This window comes from Mustela putorius, unplaced genomic scaffold, assembly GCF_011764305.1.
Source record: "Mustela putorius furo isolate JIRA1106 unplaced genomic scaffold, ASM1176430v1.1 tig00004007_pilon_pilon_pilon, whole genome shotgun sequence".
NCBI lineage: Eukaryota > Metazoa > Chordata > Mammalia > Carnivora > Mustelidae > Mustela > Mustela putorius.
Window position 1 is genome coordinate 15,164,608 of NW_025422145.1, and position 23,285 is coordinate 15,187,892.

General features: G+C 54.3%; 1 protein-coding gene across 3 annotated transcripts in view; it reads right to left on the minus strand.

Moving 5' to 3' along the window:
• The window catches only part of RAB11FIP3 (RAB11 family interacting protein 3), a 76,597-nt gene that overhangs the window by 17,415 nt on the left and 35,897 nt on the right, over nucleotides 1–23,285 (minus strand). For 2 of the 3 annotated variants that reach the window (XM_045072101.1, XM_045072102.1), the window contains exons 2-5: nucleotides 21,880–21,973; nucleotides 13,815–13,906; nucleotides 6,135–6,346; nucleotides 2,399–2,548 (exon numbers count right to left, since the gene is read on the minus strand). In XM_045072101.1, coding sequence (XP_044928036.1) covers nucleotides 2,399–2,548; nucleotides 6,135–6,346; nucleotides 13,815–13,906; nucleotides 21,880–21,973 — 548 coding nt within the window. Of the gene's footprint in view, nucleotides 1–776; nucleotides 912–2,398; nucleotides 2,549–6,134; nucleotides 6,347–13,814; nucleotides 13,907–21,879; nucleotides 21,974–23,285 lie in introns of all 3 variants that reach the window. The other variant, XM_013055332.2, reaches the window with a different exon arrangement.

Here is a 23,285-nt window from a genome sequence, read left to right on the forward strand (position 1 = left end):
CAGCAGAGCATGTGACTCTTGATCTTGGGGTTAGGAGTCTGAGCCCCAAGTTGGCTGTAGAGAGGCTGTAAAAATAAAAAATCTTTAAAAAAAACAAAAAAAGGAGGCTCATGAAAAGGCTCACGTGATTTAAACATACACTCCTGAAAGCTATTTACAAATCTATTTTGGGGGGTTTTTTGGAGAGCCAGAGGGCATGAGCTATGGAAGGGGCAGGGAGAGGGTGAGAGAGAATCCCAAGAAGACCCCATGCAGACTGTGGAGCCTGACGTGGGGCTCGATCTCCCAATCCTGAGATCATGACCCTTGCCAGATTCAGGAGTCAGATGCTGAACAAACAAAGCCACCCAGGGACCTCGACAAATTAGTTTCTAAGGACCAAATGTTACTTTAAATTTCACAAAGCCCTTTCATGTGACTCTCAGTTAAGGAAATCTTGCAGTAAAATGAGGACAGTATCTCCTTCGAGGCGCAGACACGCTTTCACACACTGGATTTCCTCACAAGGGACACAGTGTGTGAAGCCAGCTTGCTCCCGTGGGACCAGAAGCGGTGGCTCGGACGGAGGCATGCACACAGAGCAAGGGGGGCAGAGGGCACCAGACACAGGCTCAGCTCATGCGGGGCCGGGGGCAGGGCGGAGGAAGAGTCCCGCTGCCGGCACACTCGTCTTTTGGCAGCAGTGGCACCCGGGGCCAGAGCCACCGGCCAGAGTGCGGCGACCTAGACTCTCCCTCCGTGTAAACAAAGAGCACGGCCAGGGACCAGACCGTTACCTATTCTGTTCAAGATCATTCAGGCGAGCGGAAAGATCCTCGAGGCGGTTGATCTGCTTGTGGCACTGGCTACAGTAAAACTCAAAAGCCTCGTCAGTGAGGATGCAGTGCAGCTTCACGGCCAGCGGGTCGGTGCTAGAGAGACGAGAAGTGTCCGCTCAGGACACAGTGCGCACCCCAGGCTGTCTGCCACTCCATGGAGGGGCTGGACAGAAGCATGCTGTCAGGTGCCCGGCTGTGTGGGATTCTGGCTCTTTCCTTCAACTGCTGGGAGCCCACCTCCCTCAACATCACCTCCAGGACAGGTGACACGCACCAGCTCAAGCAGCAGGGTACCTGGCCACACACCTGCTCCTTCCTGGTCAGGTGCTTAGAGAAAACAGGTGTGGCCCACGGGCTTCATCGTAAAACAAAAAAGCTTCTCTAACAAGTAAATGGCCGGACATACTACTTTCTCCTTTGTCCAAAACACATCAACAGGAGGGCAAAGCACAAGGGGGGGGTCTCAGTTCCGGGACTGGAGCTACTTCAGTAACCGCTCTGAAGCCCAGTAGCCTCAGACACGGTGCATGCATGAGGCGTCAGCGTTAACTCTGTCGTCGTTTGGACCTTCGTTAGAAACTCGGGATTCTATTTGCCTCCCTGTGACCTAGTCTCAGTGGACCTTCAGGGCACCGGTGGGCGCCTGTTGCAGGAAGATGAAGGCAGAGAGGCGGTTGTGTCCCTGGGGTGTTAGGGCCTGCCAGCTTTTGCAAGCCGAGGTGGAGGTTCCACGTAAGGACAGGCTGAGGGGGAATGTCACTGGTGGTGTGGAAGTCCCACCTGAGACAGAAAATGTGAGAGACCGCGTGAGAGGCACAGACTAAGCAGACAAGGAAGACTACCAAGCTGGACAGACACAAGTGTAGCTGCCCCCAGGCCTCGCCTCCGCGTCGACAGCACCAAGAAGGAAAGCTGCTAAAAACACTCACGCATGTCACTCACGCCAACTCCCAGAGACTTGCCACAGAGGCCCTCTCCCAGGCCAGTGGGTCCTCTAGGGCAGGCAACCATCTGTGGAAAGGAAGGGTCTCGCAGATGCGGGTTCAGAGATACTCGGCTTCTGCTGTCAGCAAAGGGTGAGGGTTTCGAGAGCGGGCCACCAAGGGGAGAGGTGGCTGACACGCACCAGCTGCTGAGCTGGGCAGGAGTTTCGCCTGTAGCGGCAGGAACGGCCTCAGATGGGCCAGTCACCAGTGACAGGCGGCCAGGTGTACAGGCCCCTCGTATGGACATGAGCGAAGCCCTAAGAGGAAGGAGATCTGGGAGGACCCAGCCCCATGAGTGAAGGCCTCACCCTTCAGCTCAGGCAGCCAGAACTCCCCAGATCATTAGAAGGAGATGAAGTGAAAGACATCATTTCTGATGCTAAAGCCGCCCACAGAGGCTGACCAAAGGGCACAAACTTGCAGCTACAAGAGACTGAATGTAAAACGTGGTAACTATGCTATATTACATAACTGAAGTGTTCTCTCCTCCCACCCTCCCTCCCTCCCAATACATACACACACACACACACACACACACACGTACACACGTGTCCATACATGCACACACACCCCAGCGGTGAAAGGCTGCGTTACCTGGGGGTAGGGAAAGTGGGGTCTCTGCAGCTATGCTCCCCGTTGCAGAGGGTCTCCAGGGACAGCTCCGCCTCGCTGCCCTCGCCATAGTCCTCAAAATGCTCCTCACCACCTATCACCGTGACAACAGACTGGCTGTGCAGCTGCGATCTGCAAAGGCAAAACACAAGTGACACACTGTGACTTGTGGCCGCAGATCCGAGGGTGTGACGGTACCTTCCGGCAGAATGTGCCACTGGCCACATGTCCGAGTTCAAATGTTCTAGCAGCCATGTTCGAAAGCAGTAAATGCATAGGCGAAATGGATTTTAATAATGTATTTTAACTTACGCCAATGTATCCAAAATATCACTTCAGAGGCACAATTTTATATTCCCTATTTTTTAAAAGATTTTTATTTATTTATTTGACAGAGAGAGAGCATGAGCATGGGGGAGGGGCAGAGAGAGAAGCAGGCTCCCCACCAAGCCAGGAGCCCAGTGTGAGGCTCAATCCTAAAACCCTGGGATTATGACCTGAGCTGAAGGCAGACACCTCCCCGACTGAGACACCCAGGCACATATTCGAGATTCTTTATTTCATAACAAGTCTTTGAAATCTGGGGTCCGTTGTACACTTCCAGCACACGCCCATTTGCTCAGCAACTCCACACATCAGGAATTTGCAGCAGACACAGGCCCCTGTCTCCTGCGAGTGCTCCCCGTGCTTCTTCCTGGAGCTGCCGGCCAGTGTGGGTGCGAGACTTGTGCTATGATGTGAAATTCCGAAGAGCAGACTCCAACCAGGGAACGTCAAGGGCTTGCTAGCACCTGTCCTCCTTCTGGGAGGGAGATCACGCTCTCCTCTGCACCCAGCTTCCAGAGCACAGGGTCACAGGGCCAGGGAGATGCCCGGGCACGCCTGGAACTGGCAGAGGCTGAGCCAAAGGCAGGGGCTCAGGGCTCCACCAGGGGCAGAAGAAAACAGCCGTGCCGCCATCAGCAACTCCGCCAGTGCTGAGAACCTGAGAGCTGCCCCTCTCAGAAGGGGAAAGGGGGCCTCAGAGAGCCCAGTGACTGTCACGCAGGCAGTGAGGGACGGGAACTGGATCCTTGTGTGTAACACAGACCAACGCGGCTAACAGACCAAGTTCTTATTTCCTACCCACAAATGCGTGCATCCAGGGAGCGGTCCTGACGCCACCAAGGACAACTTCCACAGTCCTACATGTACCCGCTTTCAGAAACAACGGAGTCTGAGCGAACTGAAGTGGGAATGAGCCCTTACTTCTTACCGTCCTCAAAAGCACACCCGTAATACGTTCACACACATATAAACGAGGGCGTCTGTTTATATGTTTATATATGTGGCTCAGGTGGCTGAGTGTCTTGATGTCAGGGCCAGGAGATCGACGCCATGTCAGGCTCCCTGCTGCGCGTGCAGCTTCCTCGAGATTCTCTCTCCCTTTGTCCCTCCCCTCCCCGCTCTGTCTCTAAAAACAAAATTAAATGAAAATAAACAAAAATACAAATAAATGGAGCGAGATACTCTGCTCCAAGACTGGAAGACCGGTACGCGGAGAAGATGCTGATTCCCCCTGCAATGACCTGTGTCGTGACAATGCTAACCAGAAGCCCTGCAGACTTCTTCATCCAGAAACCAACATGCACATTCTAAAGCCTCCAGGGAAAGGCAAAGAGCTAAAGGCACCAACACATCCTTGAAGAAGAGGACTGGAGGGTGACGTACGCGCAGTCCGACCTACAACACGCTGGAGTCAGAGCCTGTGTGGCACCGACCCAAGGATGAGCAGACAGAACAGGCCGCGCAGCCCAGCCCCAGGCCCACACACACTCAGCGGCCTCCCAGGCCCACGGGGACACCAGACAGTGAAGGAAGGAGGAACCCACTCAAAGCTGGGGCTGAGTCGACTGGAGACTCATTTGGGGAACGACCCCAACCTCACACCCCACACAAAAATGAGTTATGGAGAGATGACAGATCTGAACAGAGAGATGCAAAAATACAGCTTCTGAAAGAAAATGGAAGTAAATATCAGAGTCGTATGAAGCAAGCAAAATTTCTAAAACAGTACAGAGGTGGCACCTGCGTGGCTCAGCTGGTTCGTGTCTGCCTTCTGCTCAGGTCACGATCTGGGGGTCCTGTGATCGAGCCCTGGGCCGGGCTCCCTGCTCCATGGGGGGTCAGTTTCTCCCTTTCCCTCTTCCCCCTCCAGATCCTCCCCCAGCTAGTGCTCCCTCTCATTCGTTCACACTCTCAAATAAATAGCATCTTAAAAAAGAACCCAAACTCCTACAAATCAAAAGAAGATGACAACCCAACAGATGGGAGACACCAAATCACACCCATGGCCTGTGTTTGTATGGTCGGACTGGGGCACGGCCGTGAACCGTAACCACAAAGCACCTGCCCAGCGAAGCCCGAGGAGTTGTCACTGAGACCGTATGACCTACAAGCCAGAAAGTATGTATTATCTAGCCTTTTGCAGAAAAAGTCTGTAGAACCCTGCAATAAACACAGGTATAAAAGACTGGAACAGGCACTTTGCAAAAAAAGATCACAGTGGCAAACGACACAAAACAAGGCCCTCATCTGAAAATGCAAGTCAGAACGCCCCTGCACCCCGACTGCCCACCCTCCAGAAAAGGAGCAGAGGCCCAGAGGCAGCAGGAAGGCAAGCACCTACGAGAAGCCCGGTCTGTACCGGTCCCACAGCCCCACAAGCATGCTGTAGAGGCAGCACCGTCCCACTCCTAGGGACAAACAGGCCACCCAGACACATGGTGTTTCCAGCAGCGTGGTGTTTCCAGCAGCGTCGTTCATAAAGCCGAAGCTGTGAACGACCCAGACGGCCACCAGCAATGAATTAAAGCTACAGCACGCTCACGCCACAGAGTAACAATAATGAAGACAATGGACAACCAGCACAGAACTCGGGGTGCAGCTCAACAGCCATGGCGCCAGGTGGAAGCAGCCAAATGTATAAAGGCTACAGTTCTGTGTGGTCACTGTGACGAAGGTGCGAGCCCGGGGACAGCACGGCCGTCATCCGCAGCCGGATACCCGCGAGCGGCTGGCCTACCCGCACTCACACGCCACTGCGCAGTACTTCAATTAAAGAGGAAAAACCAACAACTCTGGGAGGCCACACGAGGCCTGAAACCCACACAAACGACATGAGATAACACCTAACCACCCCCGAAGCTGGGAAGCATGACGGCTTCCCACACGGCACACGGCCGGTGCAAGTTCTCTTCCAGGTCCGCACATGCCGGGCACTGCCCCCTCCCTTTGCTGGTCTGCAAACATATGGGGACGCCTGGGGCAGGAGAAGGGGGGATAGGATCAGAAGATCTGGGAGAGGTGCGGCCAAGACTAGCAGGTTCTAAGATCCTGCTGGGAGATAAGGCCGGAACATGGTGCCCTGCCCTGGTTTCTAAGAACTTCAGCGAGAAACCCAGGGTCAAGTCTCTCTCGACATTGTGCAGTGCATACAACCAGGGTTGTCTGCTGCCGGCAGGAATGCCTCCTTCCTAGGTGGTTGGTTGTCGCCGGCAGACACGCTGGGCAGTGGGCACGGGCTCTCAGCGGGACTTCAGGCCACGCTGGAGGGTCCGCTTTCTCCCCAGGTCCCACAAGGACCCCGCAGCACTCTGACACCAACCCCTCCACAAACCCACTGCACCCACAGGACATGTCTCCTCGGTGTCCTAGAAGCAGCAGCCAGGGTACAGACCTGCCGGGGAGCAGCAGCAGAGCGCCGTGACCAGGATCCTCCAGGGCATCCAGGCACTCAGAGGGCACGGCTGAGCCGCCAGCGCTGTCCGCGTCCCCTTCGGCCTGCAGCTCCGGGTGCACCAGGGTGCTCGTGTCCTCGTCGGTGAAGGTCTCACACTCACTGTAAGTACTCTCGGACCCCATGTATGCGCTGTCTGTCACTTCGTTGGCCTAGGAGAGAGCGTCAGCAGTCAGTCCCATACCCTGAAATGACCCCATGTCCGTGAACCTCAATGCCCCACAGTACCCTACTGCAGGCATCGAGATACCATGTGGAGAGACAGCCTCGGGCAGGGTCCCAGCCGCACCTCTAAGCAGAAATATCAGCTTAATGAAACAATCCAACAGGTTTTTTGGGTTTGGTTTCTTTTTTTGGGCTGAAACCCAGGAACGAATATCCAACGGTTTTCAAAACTAAAACACAGACCCCTGGTTCTACAGCAGAAAAACCACTAGAGCAATTCTGAAAGTTAGCTGGGTAAGCATACCTAAATGACAGGAGGGTCCCAAAACCACGGGACAAGTCCCAGTGCAGCCCCTCATGTGTGTCTAGCAGCACTGGGATGATTTCTATCCAAGGAATCGTGCAAGAACACACTAATTAAAAAGTCACCATCAGGGGCGCCTGGGTGGCTCAGTGGGTTAAGCCTCTGCCTTCAGCTCAGGTTATGATCTCGGGGTCCCACATGGGGCTCTCTGCTCAGCAGGGAGCCTGTCCCCCCCCATTCCTGCCTCTCTGCCTACTTGTGATCTCTCTCTCTCTCTGTCAAAAAAAAAAAGTCCCCGTCAGTGCCTGTTTTGTACGATGTGGCTACTGCTTTGAAATTCAACTCTGGGGTCTAACCTCAAATACTAACCCATCGATTATTAACCAACCCATTACATTCACTGGTTAAAGGTCTACTTTCCACAAAAGCTATCTTTGTTTTCTCTTCTGGACCCAGTGCCCAGTATCTAGCACAGTACAAATTATTTCAACTCAAAGAATCATTTCACAAGCCATTTTCAATTCATCTTCTCAGCTTTAATTACAACGCAACTGCACTGGTTAGGGAAAGTAGCTAACACGTCATGCTCAAAATAATCTTGAGGTTAACAATTTGAGAACAGGGGTGCCTGGGTGGCTCAGTGGGCTAAGTCTCTACTTTCGGCTCAGGTCATGATCTCAGGGTCCTGGGATTGAGCCCCTCATCGGGCTCTCTGCTCAGCAGGGAGCCTGCTTCCAGCTCTCTCTCTGCCTGCCTCTCTGCCTACTTGCGATCTCTTTAAAGAAAAAAAAAAAAAAAAACCTCGAGAACAATTAAGATTCCAGAAAAGCAGCTGGAAAAGGTGCACTCTGTCCTGTCATTCTGATGTCACCAGAGGACAGTGTGCTCGGAGGTACTGTGCTAACAAGAAGAGACTGGTCCCCCACTAACTCTGAGGGCCTCTCAAGGCTGCATCTCATGGCTCCTTGCCCACTGAAGAGGCATCAAGGGCCCAGGCTGAGCTGGTGGCATCCTAGTGCACCGATGACAGGCCAGGGTCCATTCTCCATCTGCCGCCCACCAGCCCAGTGACCCCACACGAGGGTCCCAACCACTCCAAGCCCCTGTTGCCTCATCTGCAAGACGGGACTGGGATTAAGAGACCACACAGGCCGGTACGGAAAGAAACCTGGGAGTCTGTGGGGTTCACCAGTCCTTGTGGGCTCAGAGTCCCAGCTGTGTGTGCGGCCAGAGTATAGCGGAATGACAGGAGAGGAAGAGTGCCACCCATGTTTCCAAGGGAAGAACCCATCTTCCTTGGAATCGAAGGCTACTGAGAAGCCCCTAAAACCCTCCCTTCCAAATCTGAACCCGGGAAATCACTCTCAGTGGGTCATCATCACTGAGCAGGTATCGCCTCCGGCCGGGCTCAGGGCTGGCTTTGCACTCGGGCGGCACAGGCAGGGACGGGCAGCTGAGCTGGGCAGGCACCCGCACGTCAGCTGAGCCCCCGGAAGAAGCGCAACAGAACAGGCGCGAGGTCCACAGCCACTTCCCGACGTCTGCTGCGGGCTGGCTGCTGGTTTGCTGCCCAGATGGCACCGCACACTCACAGAGGGGGTGATGCCTGGGAACCACCCAAGAACAGGAGGAAGACCCCCCGAGCCCCACTGCTCTTTGTCTGTAAGACAGTCCACTGTAGCCCTCCCTCCCTCACCCACTCAGTCCCCAGACCCCAGAAGCAGGCAGGACTGCACACTGCAATCCTTAGCCGGCAGGCCCAGCGAGGGCCCCAAAGTCATAGACTGCGGACCCTGAGATGGCTTCCTATAGGGAAAAGCACTTAACTCTTGAGGCTGGCTTCATAAAGAGCCCACCCACCAGCACCGCTGAAGTAGCACAGCGCAGCCCCCCACTGGCACGGGCCCCAGGCGTCAACAGGCCACTTCGTGTGCGCCCGGGCAGGCCAGCTCAGCACGGAGCAAAGCCTTTCCTCCCGGGAAGGGGAGGAGGTGCAGGCTCTTGGGCCTGGTTATCTCGCCTGCAAGGAGCTCACAGGAACCGTGCAGCTGAGGCCAGGGCTGCAGCCAAAGCCCCCGGCGCTTGGACAGGCCAGCTCAGGGTGGAAGCCCGTCTCCAAGGACACAGAAAGTGCGAGACGGACGCTGCACGACGAGCCTGACTGCCACAGGCCGGGCATACACACTCCGCTCCGGGCGATTCGCCCTCCTCTCCAACAGGCAGTTGGAGGCTCTGAAGGCAGGTGCCCACCGATGGAATACTCTGCCGGTGGGCACCTGCCTTCGGCTCGGGTCCTGGGGTCAAGAACGTTGTAGGTTCCCTGCTCAGCGCCAAGTCTGCATCTCCCTCTGCCTCTGCCCCTCTCTGCCCCACCCCACCCTGCTCGTGGTCTTTCTCTCAATGAAATAAATAAAATCTTAAAAAAATTATAATAACCCCCCCCCCCGCCAGAATGGATGCACAGATCCATTCCTCCCACCTTGAAGGAGAGCCAAACAAGCAAGCACAGATTCCGCTTCACTGAAGGCTTCAAGCTTACACCTTTTCTGCCCCAAATGGTAAACATCGTCCTGGAGGCCCCCTCTGCACCTGCAGCCTGAGGGGGTCAGGACCCGCTCAGCCCGTGGGTGCTGCCTCCCCTGCTCACTCCCAGCATCCGCCCCAAATAAATGTCAGCAAGCCAGGCCGCTGTCCACAGCAGCTGGCTACACCTGCCTGCCGGAGAAGAGCGCCTCCCCGTAGTGCACACGAGACACAGGACCAGCTCTCGTATCCGACCGGTCAGCTCGTATCTGCCACCACAAAGGACCCAACTTTGCCCAGAAGCCCACAAATCTAGGCAAATCTATGCTATCTTCTTCTAAAATATTTACAAATTACAGATGTTAAGATGAACTCATTGGAAAATCCAAGTGCATCTGGAAAACTCTGCTGCATGCTACTATTACCTTCCCCAGTTGACAAAGGATCTGCTGATGGACACGGACGCTGAGTTCAGAGCCAGCGGCGAGGAGCTCATACGTGCCCAACGCTGCCCGGTATCCTCACTGCCCAGGTCATGGTTCCTCTGAGGGACACCGACTGCTCCTCGCACCCTCAGGCGCCAGCCCCTGCAGCCTCAACAGGCCTCACCTGGCTCTACACACCAGCCCTGGGAAGGTGTGCTCGCAAACACTGGGGACGCCTGTCCAGAGCAGTCACTAGCTTCTCGTGACTAACCTTGTGGCCTTCTATTTGCTAGTCTGCTGAGGTCCGGCAAAACCTGCGCGCTCACCTGAAGGGACATCGCAGCTTGGGGAAAGTTTAACCTGCTCCCAGACATGCTCCATTAATCGTCCTGCTGTGCTGACCAGGGAAGGGAAGCAAAGTTCAGGAAGTGTCCTTGTTGGGTTTTTAACAGACTGCAGAACAGTGGCTTTTGTTCTTGACTTTCAAACCTTTGTTGTAACAGTTTGCACAAAAGACACAGTCCCCATCATTTTATTAAGGCAGCTCTTTCCTCTAGAGACCTCAGTGGGAGAAGGAGGGAGGAACAGGGGAGGCACAGCAGGGACAACTCTTATCATCCCTGTTTGTGTCTGTTCTCTGTGACCCTCCCACTGCCCCGAGGGATGAGCTCACCCAGGCAGGCTGCAGGGGCCTTGGGCATGTCGCCCTCCCCTCTGCATTCCCATGAATGGGACAAATCTTACTTAGTCCTCACCCCAACCCCCTCTTCTCAGAAAGGCCCCATCAGTCACTCTCCTAGGAGGCGTCTCAAGCAAGGAGCAAACAGGAAGCAGAGGAGAGCCCAGCAGCAGCCCAGCGGGGAACCGCCCAGGCGTCCCTGACCCACACTGCTGCGTGCCTCATCAGGGTCAGCACAGGCTGCCTGAGGGCTGAAGCTCACCGACAGAGGGTCTCCAGATGGGATATCTGGGTGTTAAGGCACATCGCCTCCACCCACATTTTTACTGAACTTTAAGATTACAGGATGTGCAAGATTTTTTAAAAAGAACATCTTTTGGGGCGCCTGGGTGGTTCAGTGGGTTAAAGCCTCTGCCTTCAGCTCAGGTCATGTGGGTCCTGGCCCCACATCGGGCTTTTTGCTCAGCGGGAGCCTGCTTACCCACCTTTCTGCCTACTTGTGATCTCTGTCTGTCAAATAAATAAATAAAATCTTTAAAAAAAGGAAAGAAAGAAAGAACATCTTTCTATAGTTTCATAGTACTTGGTTCCAATCCCCTGAAAGTTCCATCAAAAAGATAAAAAAAAAAGCATTAAGACATGGAAAAGGCTTAAACACATATAACTAAGCAACAGAACCCAGTCAGCAAAAGCCACACACCGGATTCCAACATTGTGACATTCTAGAAGAGGCACAACTGTGCAGACAGCAGATCAGCTGCCACCAGGTTCTGGTGGGGATAAAGGGATGAATCCCAGGAGTAGAGGGTGCTGGAGGCAGCGAAACTCCTCTGTACGGTGCCGACCAGTGAGCACATGACCTTGGACACTTGCTCAAACCCACAGAACACATAGGGTGCCTAGGGGGCTCCATCGGTGGGCGCCTGCCTTTGGCTCGGGTCCTGGGGTCAAGAACCTCATCAGGTTCCCTGCTCAGCACCAAGTCTACATCTCCCTCTGCCTCTGCCCCTCTCCGCCCCACCCCACCCCACTCATGGTCTTTCTCTCTCAAAGAAATAAATAAAATCTTTTAAAAAATTATAATAACCACCCCCCACAGAATGCATCAATACCAAGAGGGACCCCTAATGTCAACTATGGGCTTCCATTACCCACAAGACACCAACACTGGGTCATCGAGTCTAACAAACATAGCACACCGATTGAAGCACAGTGCTCGTGACCGACTGTATGGGGGAACCAGTGTGCGGAGGGAAGAACAGGCACTCTCTGCACTATCTGCTCCATTTTCTGAAAGGCTAAAACTCTTAAAATGTAAAGTATTAACTGTTTTTCAAAAGTAACAACAACAACAAAAGCCTTAAAAATAAATGTTTCCTCCTTTCTGGAAAAAAAAGTCAGAAGCATCCCTTTTGCATTCTCTGAAACATCAGATTCCTAACACGCCTTCTGAAGGTAACATGTGCAAGGTGGAGCTGGGTCCCTGAGGGCACAGAGAGGTGGAAGGACCACACTCTCACAGGCCTCAGGGGTCCACCAGCACAGAGGCTAGGCGGGGGCCAGAGTCAGACAGGACTCCTGCCCACTGTCCAGGGCTCAGGAGGCAGTCCCAGCCTCAGAGGCTGTCACATTTTTTGGCCACATGGGCTCTTTAAGCACAATATGTGTTGATGCCTTTCACCACCCACTCACAGACTCCGTGTCAGTGTCCTGGGCTGCTGCCACAAGCAACCACAAACTGGGCATCTCAAACAACAGAAATGTGTCCTCTTGGTTCTGGAGGTGTCAGCAAGGCTCCAAAGGGGGGGAGTTCCTGGTGGGCCCGGGCAGCCCTGGGCACGTGGCTCCATCCCTCCAGCCCCCACGGCTCCATCGCAGGGCTCCTGGGTATCTCCCCATCTAAGGACACCTGTCACTAGACTTAGGGCCCAGCCTACTTACTACCTGGCACGATCTCATCTCAAAACACTCAACTTAATTACATGTACAAGGACCCTTTCTCAAAATAAGGTCACGTTCACAGGTCCCGAGTGATCCTATCTTTTGGGAAACTACCACTCAACCCACTACACCCACCTCCACAGAAAGCATTCGAAATGACAGAACGCACTAGCAGAACCCTGAAGAGGGACGGACTGGAAGATACTGACGCTCAGGCCTGGCTCTGCTGGGAGGGGGAGATAAAGGTCCGATGCGACCCGCACAAGCATCTTGGCCCAAGGGTTGCGACCCCCCAGCTGCTCCGAACAAGGCAAGAAGGACTCCCCTGACCTAAGCTGCACTGCTGGGAAACCCAAGGTAAGTCAAGGTGCACAGAGCCGCCCTGCTGTCAAGCCAGCCACCCCATGCCGGTGAGGTAAGCGCCTCTCTCCGTCACACGGTCCGGCAGGCCATGTGACTGAAATGGGGCGCGTCAGAGTCCCGCACACCTGCAGCCCCCACCCAGCCACACAGGCTCGCAGCTGCCAACGGCTGGACACGACCTGGGAACCCCAGGTCACACACACTCAGAATGAACACGCCAGCCGCAACGAATAGGGTGCAATGCCGCGTGGTCCCTGCCCTTGGGGGCCTCAGACCTGGCTGGTACTTCAGGACGAAGCTGTGAGTGCTGAATACTCCCCAGGGGCCCCGAGGTCCGGGGCATCAGAAGTGACAGCCGAAGTGAACCCACGCTGTGTGTGGGCTGGCCCGGGCCTGGAGCAGGCCCCTCAGAGCCAGGACCCAAGACTCCAGAGGAAAGCAGTGAACTCCTGTGGACTGCGGGAAGCTGCCTTGTGCTTCCACCTCACTTTAGCAAGGCTCCGAGGCTCACAGCCACCGCGGCTCATAGCCACCGCACCACAACCCAGCGCTGTTCCCTGCACCTTCGCTGGGCAACAGCTCCCCAGGGGCTCCCGAGTTTCTGACGTACATCCTAAAACAAAATGCCACGTCCAGCCACAAGGGCTATCCCGGCATCTGACCACCCTTCCACTGGTGTGACACAACCGTGTGGTCTGTCTTCTGTGGCTGCTCAGAGACCTCCCTGCCGTGCAGAGAACAAAACACGCAGAGTTACAGGTGATACCGTGTAACCATAGCAACCGTGGGGGCAAGTGGCAAAGGGGCATGAGGTGTTGGAAGTCCCTAAACCCAGAAAATGATCTGAAATTTGATAAAATCAGAACTTCACAGCATGTCCCCTGCTCTGGCTTCGGCAGCCTGGGAAAAGGTGACAGCAACACCATTGCAGAGCCTGAACAGTGCAGCCTGTCCCTCTGCTGACAAGAGGCCCTGAGAGGGTCTCTGCCAATGGCCTCGGGTGAGCAGCTGTGGGGCAGACAGCTGCTGACCTCCTGCCACAACCATGAGCCCCCGGGTCCCCAGCATGGGCCCAGGGCTGCAAGGGGAGCCCCGACCTGCCCTCCATGGCACTCCCCACAGAACAGCCCAGGCACCACTAAGCAGAGCAGGACTCAGAAGGCAAAAAGCAAGACGCATCAGGTCAAACCCTTCTCAGCCCCGCAGTGAGAACCACTTGCCTCGAAAGTAACGAAGTCGTCGAACTCATCGGGGCAGGCAGGCGGCTCCTGGTCCTGGGCGGGTGTGACCGCACACAGCTGGCCATCGGACTCTGCAGGAGAGAAGACTATACTCAGCAGGGAACCTGGAGCACCCCTGGCCGAGGGAGAAGGCGCTGCTGCAGTAAATGCAAGCAGGGGCTCCGGCGGCCTGTGAGAAGCAGTGTGGTTGGGACAGGAAGGCGGGTCTCCTCTCCAGAGGTGGCGTGGAGGCTGAATCGTAAAAAGTTTGTTTCCTTAAAAACTCTGATTTCACTGGGGCACCTGGGGGACACAGTCGGTTGGTTAAGTGTCCGACTCTTGGTTTCAGGCTCAGGTCATGACCTCCAGGGTCCTGGGATCGAGTCCCACATCGGGATCCCTGCTCAGTGGAGAGTCTGCTGGAGATTCTCTTCTCCCTCCATCGCCCCCCACTTTCTCTAAGATAAATATAATCATTTCATTAATTACACCCCAACAGCATCGTAAAGAGAAGGAGCAGGCTCTCAAGGCTGTGACAATGTCTGCGGGCTTTCAAAAGCACACAGTTCCCACTCCAGTTTTCTCAGACTTTGGGTGTGTTTGGGGAGGTGTGGCTATAACAAGACAGACCAGAACCGTGCGTCACCCTGGTGCGGGGCTCACTGGCAGTTCTTGTTTCCCTTGTTTTTGCTCAACTTTATCTTCTGCAATACACGTTTTATTTTGTAATAAGGAAGACTTTAGAGGAAAAGCTCATCACGACAGGCCGACTGTCACTCCTCCAACAGTCAGTGCTCCAGGGCAGCGGTCCTTCTCTGGCCGGACGGGCACTGCTTCCAGGGTCTCTCGCGTGCGGTCCCGGCCCAGCATGCTCCGGAGAGCAGGTGAGTGACGGAAAGCGCCTGAGTTTCCAGCTGTGTCTCTGTGATATCGCCAGCTAAGAAGAACCATTTCTGCGCTCCTCGTCCCTGCCCCTGGGAGTTTGCTGAGCGGCGGGGCAGAGAGGAGCAGCTGCAGGCCCCCTGACCAGCCCCGGTCGGCCTCTCCTGGCTTCACACCACCCAGGGTACTCGTGCAGCTTGGGGGCTGGTGGCGGAGGGACCTGATGTGTGATTAGAAGGCTGGAGACCGAGCCCGTCACCCACGACCAATGGGTCTTCCCCAAAAAACCCCAAATGCAAAGGCCGTGAGAACTTGCAGGTTAGTGGACACACCAACATGCCAGGAAGGTGGTGCGTCCCAAACCCCACGGGCATGGAAGGCCATGCACTCTAGACGCTTCCAGACCTCGCCCCGTATGCCTCTCCATCTGCCTGTTCACTTGTAGCCTTTTAAACACACTGCTAACTGGTGAGTGAAGTTTCTTCTTGGGTTCTATCAGACACGGTGGCAAACTATCAAACTGGAAGAGGGATCCTGGGGGCCCTGGATTCACTGTCAGGTCAGATAGAAGTGTGAGTGGCCTATGGGGAGCCTGGGTGGCTCAGTGGGTTAAGCCTCTGCCTTCTGCTCGGATCGTGATCCCAGGGTCCTGGGATCGAGCCCCGTATTGGGCTCTCTGCTCAGCAGGAAGCCTGCTTCCTCCTTTCTCTCTCTCTGCCTGCCTCTCTGCCTACTTGTGATCTCTCTCTCTCTGTCAAATAAATAAATAAAATCTTAAAAAAAAAAAAAAAAAAGAAGTGTGGGTGGCCTAGACGCCTGAAGTGGGTCTTCGTGAACTCCGGACAGCTGGTGTCAGAGCAAATTAAATTGCAGGACACCCAGTTGGTGTCCCCAGAGAACCGGAGAACCACTTGGTGATGAAAACCCACACACTGGGTGTCAATGTCACGAGTAGAAAACCAAGTAATAGGAATTACTTATGCAAAATACATTAGTTACTCACATAATCTAACATTTTAATATCAGTTCCTTGTTTTCCTTTTTCTCGAAGTGGGCTCTACATCCAGTGTGGGGCTTAAACTCACGACGCCAAGATCGAGAGCCACGAGCCCCTCCGACTGAGCCGGCACGTGACCTTCTCTGGCAGCCGGCCACCTGGGGAGCATGCTGTTGTCCGTGTCCTGTGCGCAGCCAGGTTCTGAAGTCACCACGAAAGCCGACTGACTAGGGGAGGGAGAATGGGTCCTGAAGGACCGTCATCGTGAAGCAGCGGCAAGACACGTGGCTATTCCGTCCTGGTTCTGAAGGTCTCTCTCAGCTTAAACAGAATCACAACACTTTCCTTCAACAACTGAGTGATCTCAAACATCTCCGTGTTCAGGAACTCTGAGACACCTATGCCGACTCAAAACCACCTGCAATACTGATTAAAGCTCTTATGCCGAAAACCCCCATGTGGCTTTCAAGAACCATGGGTACCCGGGGGTGGGGGGGGAGCCTGGGTGGCTCAGTCAGTTGAGCCTCTGCCTTCAGTTCAGGTCATGGTCCCAGGGTCCCGGGATCGAGCCCCGCATCGGCCCCTTGCTCAGTGGCGAGCCTGCTTCTCCCTCTGCCTCTGCCCTGCCCCTGCTTGTGCGCTCTTGCTCTCTCTCAAATCAATAAAATATTTAAACAACAACAAAAACAAAAAACAAACCACAGGTCCTCATGCTGCGTGGTTTCCCCAGGACTGTGGCTAAGTATCTGCGTGGGACAGACTGTAGTCGGTGAGAAGGAGCCTGCAGGCACATGGGTAGAGGACCCCAGCACTTGAGGGGGGCCCTGCGCTAGAGCTTGGGGTCTCTGGTGCAGATGAGGGAGCCAGGGTTGCTGTGGACACAAGATTTTGGTTTCGGAGGCAAGGGGGTCCGGGGCACCAATTACCCCAGTACAGCTTGAGACTGCACGTTGATTTTGTAAAAAGCTAGACTGTCTTTGGCCTATTTTCCCCTCTCAGATGTTCAGTCTTCCTCGTCCTTCAAAAACCTGAAACACGGAATTCAAAGGTCTCAAAACGTAGCTGACCATTTTGGACTCGGCGGACGTGTGCTAGGCCCTGAGGGGCGGACAGTGGTCTGGGGGTCTTGTCCCACACTGTGGACCGGGGGATGTGAACAAAGCTGGTGCTGTCATATTCCTGACGGGAATGAAACACGACTCTCCTGTTAGTCTTCTCTGTGGGAACTAAAACAATTCTCATGAAGTGGCCATTTTTAACGTGCATGTTCTTATTCTTCCAGAGCGTGGGGGTGGGCCGGCATGACGGCCTACTTGCAGCAACCCTCCCCAGCTCATTCTATTCCTGCAGTAAGGCCTGCGGTAGGCCAGTGACGATCTGCCCGCACGGGGCTGCCAACTGGGTCAACACACCGAGTCCCCCATTGGGTGGCTCCTGGGAGCGGAGCGAGCCCGCCGGCCCAGACAGGCTGCCCACGGCCGCAGGAGCACCCGAGGGGAGTGCAGGGGGAAAGGCTGCTCTGGCAAGCACACACTCCATTCTCCCAAATGCTCTCAAACGACAACGGCAAAATCAGCTCTGACTTCCTTTTATTATAGTGTTATTTTCACGCTCTTGTCTTAACCAAAGTTAAATGATGAAATCCAACTACAGGAAAAAGAAAACACCTGACTCCCTGAGTCCACTCGGCAGGACATCCGACAGATGTGCAGCTGCGGTGCCCCCACCAGCACGGCCCCCCGAGTCCACGAGGGCACCTGGAGGCCCAGCCCTTCATGGCTGCACCAGGACCTGGTGCTGGCACACTGGCACTGAGCCAAGGGGCCACTCACTTACCCACCCTGCGGAGACATCCAGGTCTCCCATTGCCCACAGCACAGCCAGTGTTGTACCCCCACACCCTCACCTCTGCTGTCAGACCCCATGTCCAAACTGGACCCATCGGCCTCCCTGCAGCCCAGACATGCCAGGGTGCTACACCCAGGCACCCCCTCCTCCCACACTCCTGTCCCCTCCTGTAGCTGCCCTGCCTCATCATCTGTGGGCTGTCCTGAGGGCGGGGGGGTGCTGTGTCCCTGGAGCCTGGAGCAGTCCAGCTACACGGTGTCTGTGCCCACAGTCCTCACACGGGTCGGCTGTGCCCTCCCCGGGCTGTGGCCCTCATCCAGTCTGCTTCAAGCTCTCAGGGCAGCCGTCCTCTGCCCAGACACTGGACAGGGACCCCTGTCGCACAGCCCGGCAGCAGACCATCCCACAGGGCCCTGGCCTCCCACCTCACTTCAGGAGCAGGGGTCTGCCCCCACCCGCTAAATTTCAGGGAGTGGGGACACCACCTGCAACATGGCATCATGTTGAGACCAAACCTCACCCTCAGGGGATGCTTCTACTCCAGAATGTTCTCACCACAGGAATAAAACAGCATTTTCATCTTGAATTCTGTCCAGAAAATACATGAACAAGAGAACAAAACACAAAAATGGCAAGAATGACCCCAGAGAAATATACGTTAAATAAATCAGAAGAGACCAGAAGCAAAAAAAAAAAAAAAAGGGAGAGAGAGAGAGAGAGAGAGAATATAATCAGACAGGTGAACAGAACAGAGCGACACACTAGATCCTGGGTGTATTTTGGTTTGCTGTAAGAAACTAAACTGTAAAGAAAAATCTTGGGACGCCTGGGTGGCTCAGTTGGTTGGACGACTGCCTTCGGGCTCCCAGCTCCACGGGGAGTCTGCTTCTCCCTCTGACCTTCTCCTTGCTCATGCTCTCTCTCACTGTCTCTCTCTCAAATAAATAAATAAAATCTTTAAAAAAAAAAAAAAGAAAGAAAGAAAGAAAAATCTTTATATATAATTTATAATTTATATATATATAAAATTAAATACAATGAGGGGCGCCTGGGTGGCTCAATCATTAGGCATCTGCCTTCAGTTCAGGTCGTGATCTCAGGGTCCTGGGACTGTGCCCCGCATTGGGCTAACTGCTCAGCAGGAGCCTGCTTCTCCCTCTCCCACTCCCCCTGCTTGTGTTCCTTCTCTCCCTGTCACTCTCCCTGTCAAATAAATAAACAAAATCTTTAAAAAGATTAAATACAATGAAAGGATAAAATATAATTGTAGGGGCTCTCCTGGGTGGCTCAGTGGGTTGATCCTCTGCCTTTGGCTCAGGTCATGATCCCAGGGTCCTGGGATCGAGCCCCGCATCTGGCTCTCTCCTTGGCAGGAAGCCTGCTTCCTCCTCTCTCTCTCTGCCTGCCTCTCTGCCTGCCTGTGATCTCTGTCGAATAAATAAATAAAATCTTAAAAAAAAATTAAATAAAGAGTGTTTCTAAATAGTTCCCTTGAGTTCCTGAATTCTAGAATTTTCTACTGACATCCTGGCAGAGTACCTGAAGATTGTAGCATATCCTTCCCCGCTCTGCCTGCGCCAACCTTCCAGACTGGTTACGTCTAGTCTCTGGTAACATGAACATTCAACAGCTCTCACTATCATGATACACGACACTCAACGGCCAGCCGACCGGGATTCTAGAAGCACATTTTCTGTGTGTTTCAGCTGCTCGCTTTCCCGGCAACGGTAACTGCCAGGTGTCTTGGGCTTGGCCTCTATGCACCTGCTGCCTTCCTAGCCCTAAATGGTCAGGCCGAACAGCGAAGGCTTCTCTGATGACCCCTGAGTTCTGGGGCCCTCCAGCTTCCGTCCCCATCGACCCAGAAGCCTACACCCAGCCGGTCAGTTACGTCAGCACGAACATGAATTAAAGCCGCTGGCCACTGAGGCCGCCCCTACGTCTGCAGGAGGCCCCCTCCCCTCCCCGCCCCGCCCCGGTGATGGAGCTCAAACAGACAACCGTGGTGGGGCTCCTCGGTCAGAGGACACACCATCAGGCTCGCACACCACACCCCCAACCAATGTCAGGGAACACAGAGATCTCACTCTCCATCACACACAAGTAGGTGTGAAATTAATGACAAAATCTAAAAAGACATTCAGAAGTTGAAAGAACTTTTAAATAATTGATTAGTCAGAAATCATAGTGGATTTTAAAACTAAGAGAAAAAAGCATATACGGTGAGTTTCCCACAAGTTAACTGACGGGATTTTTGGAGAACAAAGCCATCCCAAGGGCTCCGGGGGCCGCTGCTGTGGCCCAGGGAGGTCTTGAGGCGCATGGCTAGGCACGGGAATGTGGTCCATTTAGGAAGCCACCAAGGACACCGGCAGTTGAGCAGAGGCCAAAGTTTTCCATGAATCCACCACTAAAATCTTTGTGCAAAAGCATGAAGGCTTGAACAACATCATGTCTAACTGCACACCTGACCTCAGACGGTCACCCAACGGTTACCAGATACTGCTTCCACGGCTACAGACACAGGCATGTGACACTAAGCCCCAAGGACTCTGTTCCTCATCCCTGTGTCCACACAGCATCACCCCCACCGCCCATCCCCTGCCAGGACCACCGCCCAGAGGGTCTCCTGCCCCACCCGCTCTCCATGTCTCCCCACCAGGCCCCATCTGCCACCCTCACCCCAGACCCAGGGCCCACGGCCTCTCCAACAGCAAGCTCAGTCATGCTCATCTCACAGGCCTCAGGGCAGCTCCACCACATGGCTCAGATCACACCTTCCCCGGCTGCTCTCCAGCCCTCCTCCCAGAGGGCTCCCACCTGGAGCCCGCCTACATGGCTCCGTGCCGTGGCCCCCACCCGCCACACCCACAGCCCCTTCCCTTGGGACCCCTCCTCTCATTACTAGGTGTGCTCTGGACCCAAAGGCCCACAGGGTTCCTGGGCAATGGTGGCACTCGTGTGCGTGGACTGACTGGGTGAAAGGGCAAAGGATAAATATAGGTCACGATACACAGAGGTATCTCGGAACCACCTGGCCTCAGTGTTTTAGGAAACCCAGCCCCTCTGAGACACTACTGGGCAATACGGGAGACAGACAGGGGACAGACCATAGAGGCAACTCTATCAACAACTGCGGATCAGACTTCGGGTCCAAGGGCATCTTCTGAGTCGGCCACGGTGGGTCCTGCTCAGATCTGCTCCTCCTCCTCTCACAAGTGCAGGAAGAAGGGAAGAGCCTGCCACCAGAGCCTTTCTGCCACCGTCACCCCAACACACCAGGCTGAAGCCGGGCCACAAGAAAAGGAGGGCTCTCCAGAGCTCCGGAATTCGAAGCGAAAATGGGCAGCATATGGGCAACTTGAGAGTGTAAGAAATTAAGCTTACACCCACAGAACCAGCCACTGCACCCTGTGGACAGGCCCCAAAGCCATGAAAACACGTGCCCACACAGAGACATACACAGACGTCAGGAGGGGCTGTACTCATCACAGCCCCAACGCAAGTGTCCGGCCTGGGCTACAGAGCTTCGTGTGGGAAACCAGGTGCGCCGGCACCGTCCTGCCATCGAAAAGCAGGTCCACGCAGCACGGACACAGCTCAGAAACACCACATGCGGGCAGCAGCTGCAGGAAGAGCGTACCCGACAGTTCCCTCCGCAGGAGCCAAGCCCGAGGGGCAGAAGTGCCTCCGGGGGATGAAAGCCAGCCCGGGGTGCAGCGAGGATGGGGGCCGCTGCAGGCTGAGGGACCGGTCCGCGGAACGGTAACACCGGCAGGGGTTTCTATTAATAGGCATGAAGAACGGCCAAAATTCAGAGTGACAAGATTTACTGAACATCCATGCGCTTACCGTAAAGCAGTTTTCACTCAAAGTAAGGCCGCAAACAAACACTGAACTCAAGGTAACCACCGCCACACAGGCCGAGGCAGTCGGAGTGGCACGCAGCCCATGGGGGCGGGAGGCCAGGCAGAGCACGGCCGGACCCGCAACCACGTAGGGGAAGCGGCACGTGGTCCAGGGGGGCGCAGCAGCTCGCACACATGAGGTGCTGCCGCGGGGCCATCACGGTCCTCCAGCGCGCCTGTGGGAAGGGCCCCCGCCTTCTGACGCTGTGGCCAGGCGGCTGAGTATACTCTGGAAGACAGCGTGTGCGAGGAGCGAAGGACAAAGAGAGGGCCCGAAACCTGGGGTCTTATAAGGGCTCGGGCTCAGAGGGGAAAGGAAGACGTTACGTGCAGCCGAAAGGGCATTCCTGAGGTGGGTGAGGGCACAGTCAAGCCGAGGGCTGGAGCAGAGGACTCAAAGAGAGGGAAACACGCGGTGGGGGAGACTGACCTCCGTTCCTGATCGCGGTGATCCCTCGACAGAAGTCCTCAAAACTGATCACGCCAAGCCCACTGGGGTCCAGGTATTTCGTTAAGTCCTTCACCTGGAATTGTCAAGAGAGACGATGTTATCGAGCCTTACAAATCAGAGGACGGGTATGCTCTGCCCTCGACCCTCTCCCCACGCCCAGAGCAGACTGCTTGCAAGGTACAGTACTGAGAGCAAGAGTGACCAGAAGCTCTGGTCAATGACGGGAGGCCTCCCAGGTGAGACCGGCCAACAGCACCCAGGACCGTCAGTGATGGAAGTAAGATCCTACAGAGGTCAACAGTCATGCTTCCCAAGGGAGAAGATTGGAAGTGCTGAAGGTTTAGGTATTATTCAAGCCGTTGTGAGACTATTACTAACATGGCAGAGACCCTCCCATCCACTCCAGAGGCCTTGCAGGCTGTGCAGAATCCTTAGTAAAAACAGGCAAGTAGACCCTGAATACCAAAAATCATAAAGGTAAGATGATTCACACCTGGAATTTACAGAGAATGAAATTCTTCAGAAAGAAGATATATTTATATATACACTTTTTTTTTTTAAAAAAAGATTTTATTTATTTGACAGAGACACAGCAAGAGAGGGAACACAAGCAGTGGGAGTGGGAGAGGGAGAAGCAGGCGTCCTGCTGTGCGGGGAGCCCAATGCCCAGCTCAGTCCCAGGACTCTGGGATCATGACCTGAGCCAAAGGCAGACACTTAATGACTGAGCCACCCAGGCACACCTATATTTTCAAGTATAAACTGAGTTTCATCAAAATTTAAAACTTTTGCGTTTCAAAAGACACCATTAGTCAAGGGCGCCTGCGTGGCTCAGTCAGTGAAGCCTCTGCCTTCAGCTCAGGTCATGATCCTATGGTCCTGGGATCGAGTCCCATATTGGGTGGGGGGAGGGGTCCCTGTCTGCTTCTTCCTCTTTCTCTGTGATCTCTCTTATTCTCACTCTTTAATAAATAAATAAAATCTTTAACAAAAAGAAGTCACTATTAGTAAAACTGAAAGTCAAGACACAGACTGGAAAAAGATATTTGCAAAAATATATCTGATAAAGGACTTGTACCCAGAGTGTGTAAAGAACACTTACAGTGTAATAACATGAACTACCATTCTTCTTTAATAGGCAAGACATGGAAAGAGACATTCTACCAAATCAGACAGACACAGGTAAGCACATGAAAAGATGCTCAAGATCACGAGTTGTTAGTGAAATGCAAATTAAAATCACAATGATATCACACACTATGAACAGCTGTATTCACAACAACCCACACTACCAGTACTCAGGGGGCTCAGTTGGGGTCTGCCTTCCACTCAGGTCAAGATCCCGGGGTCCTGGGATGGGCCCCATGTCAGGTTCCCTGCTCAGC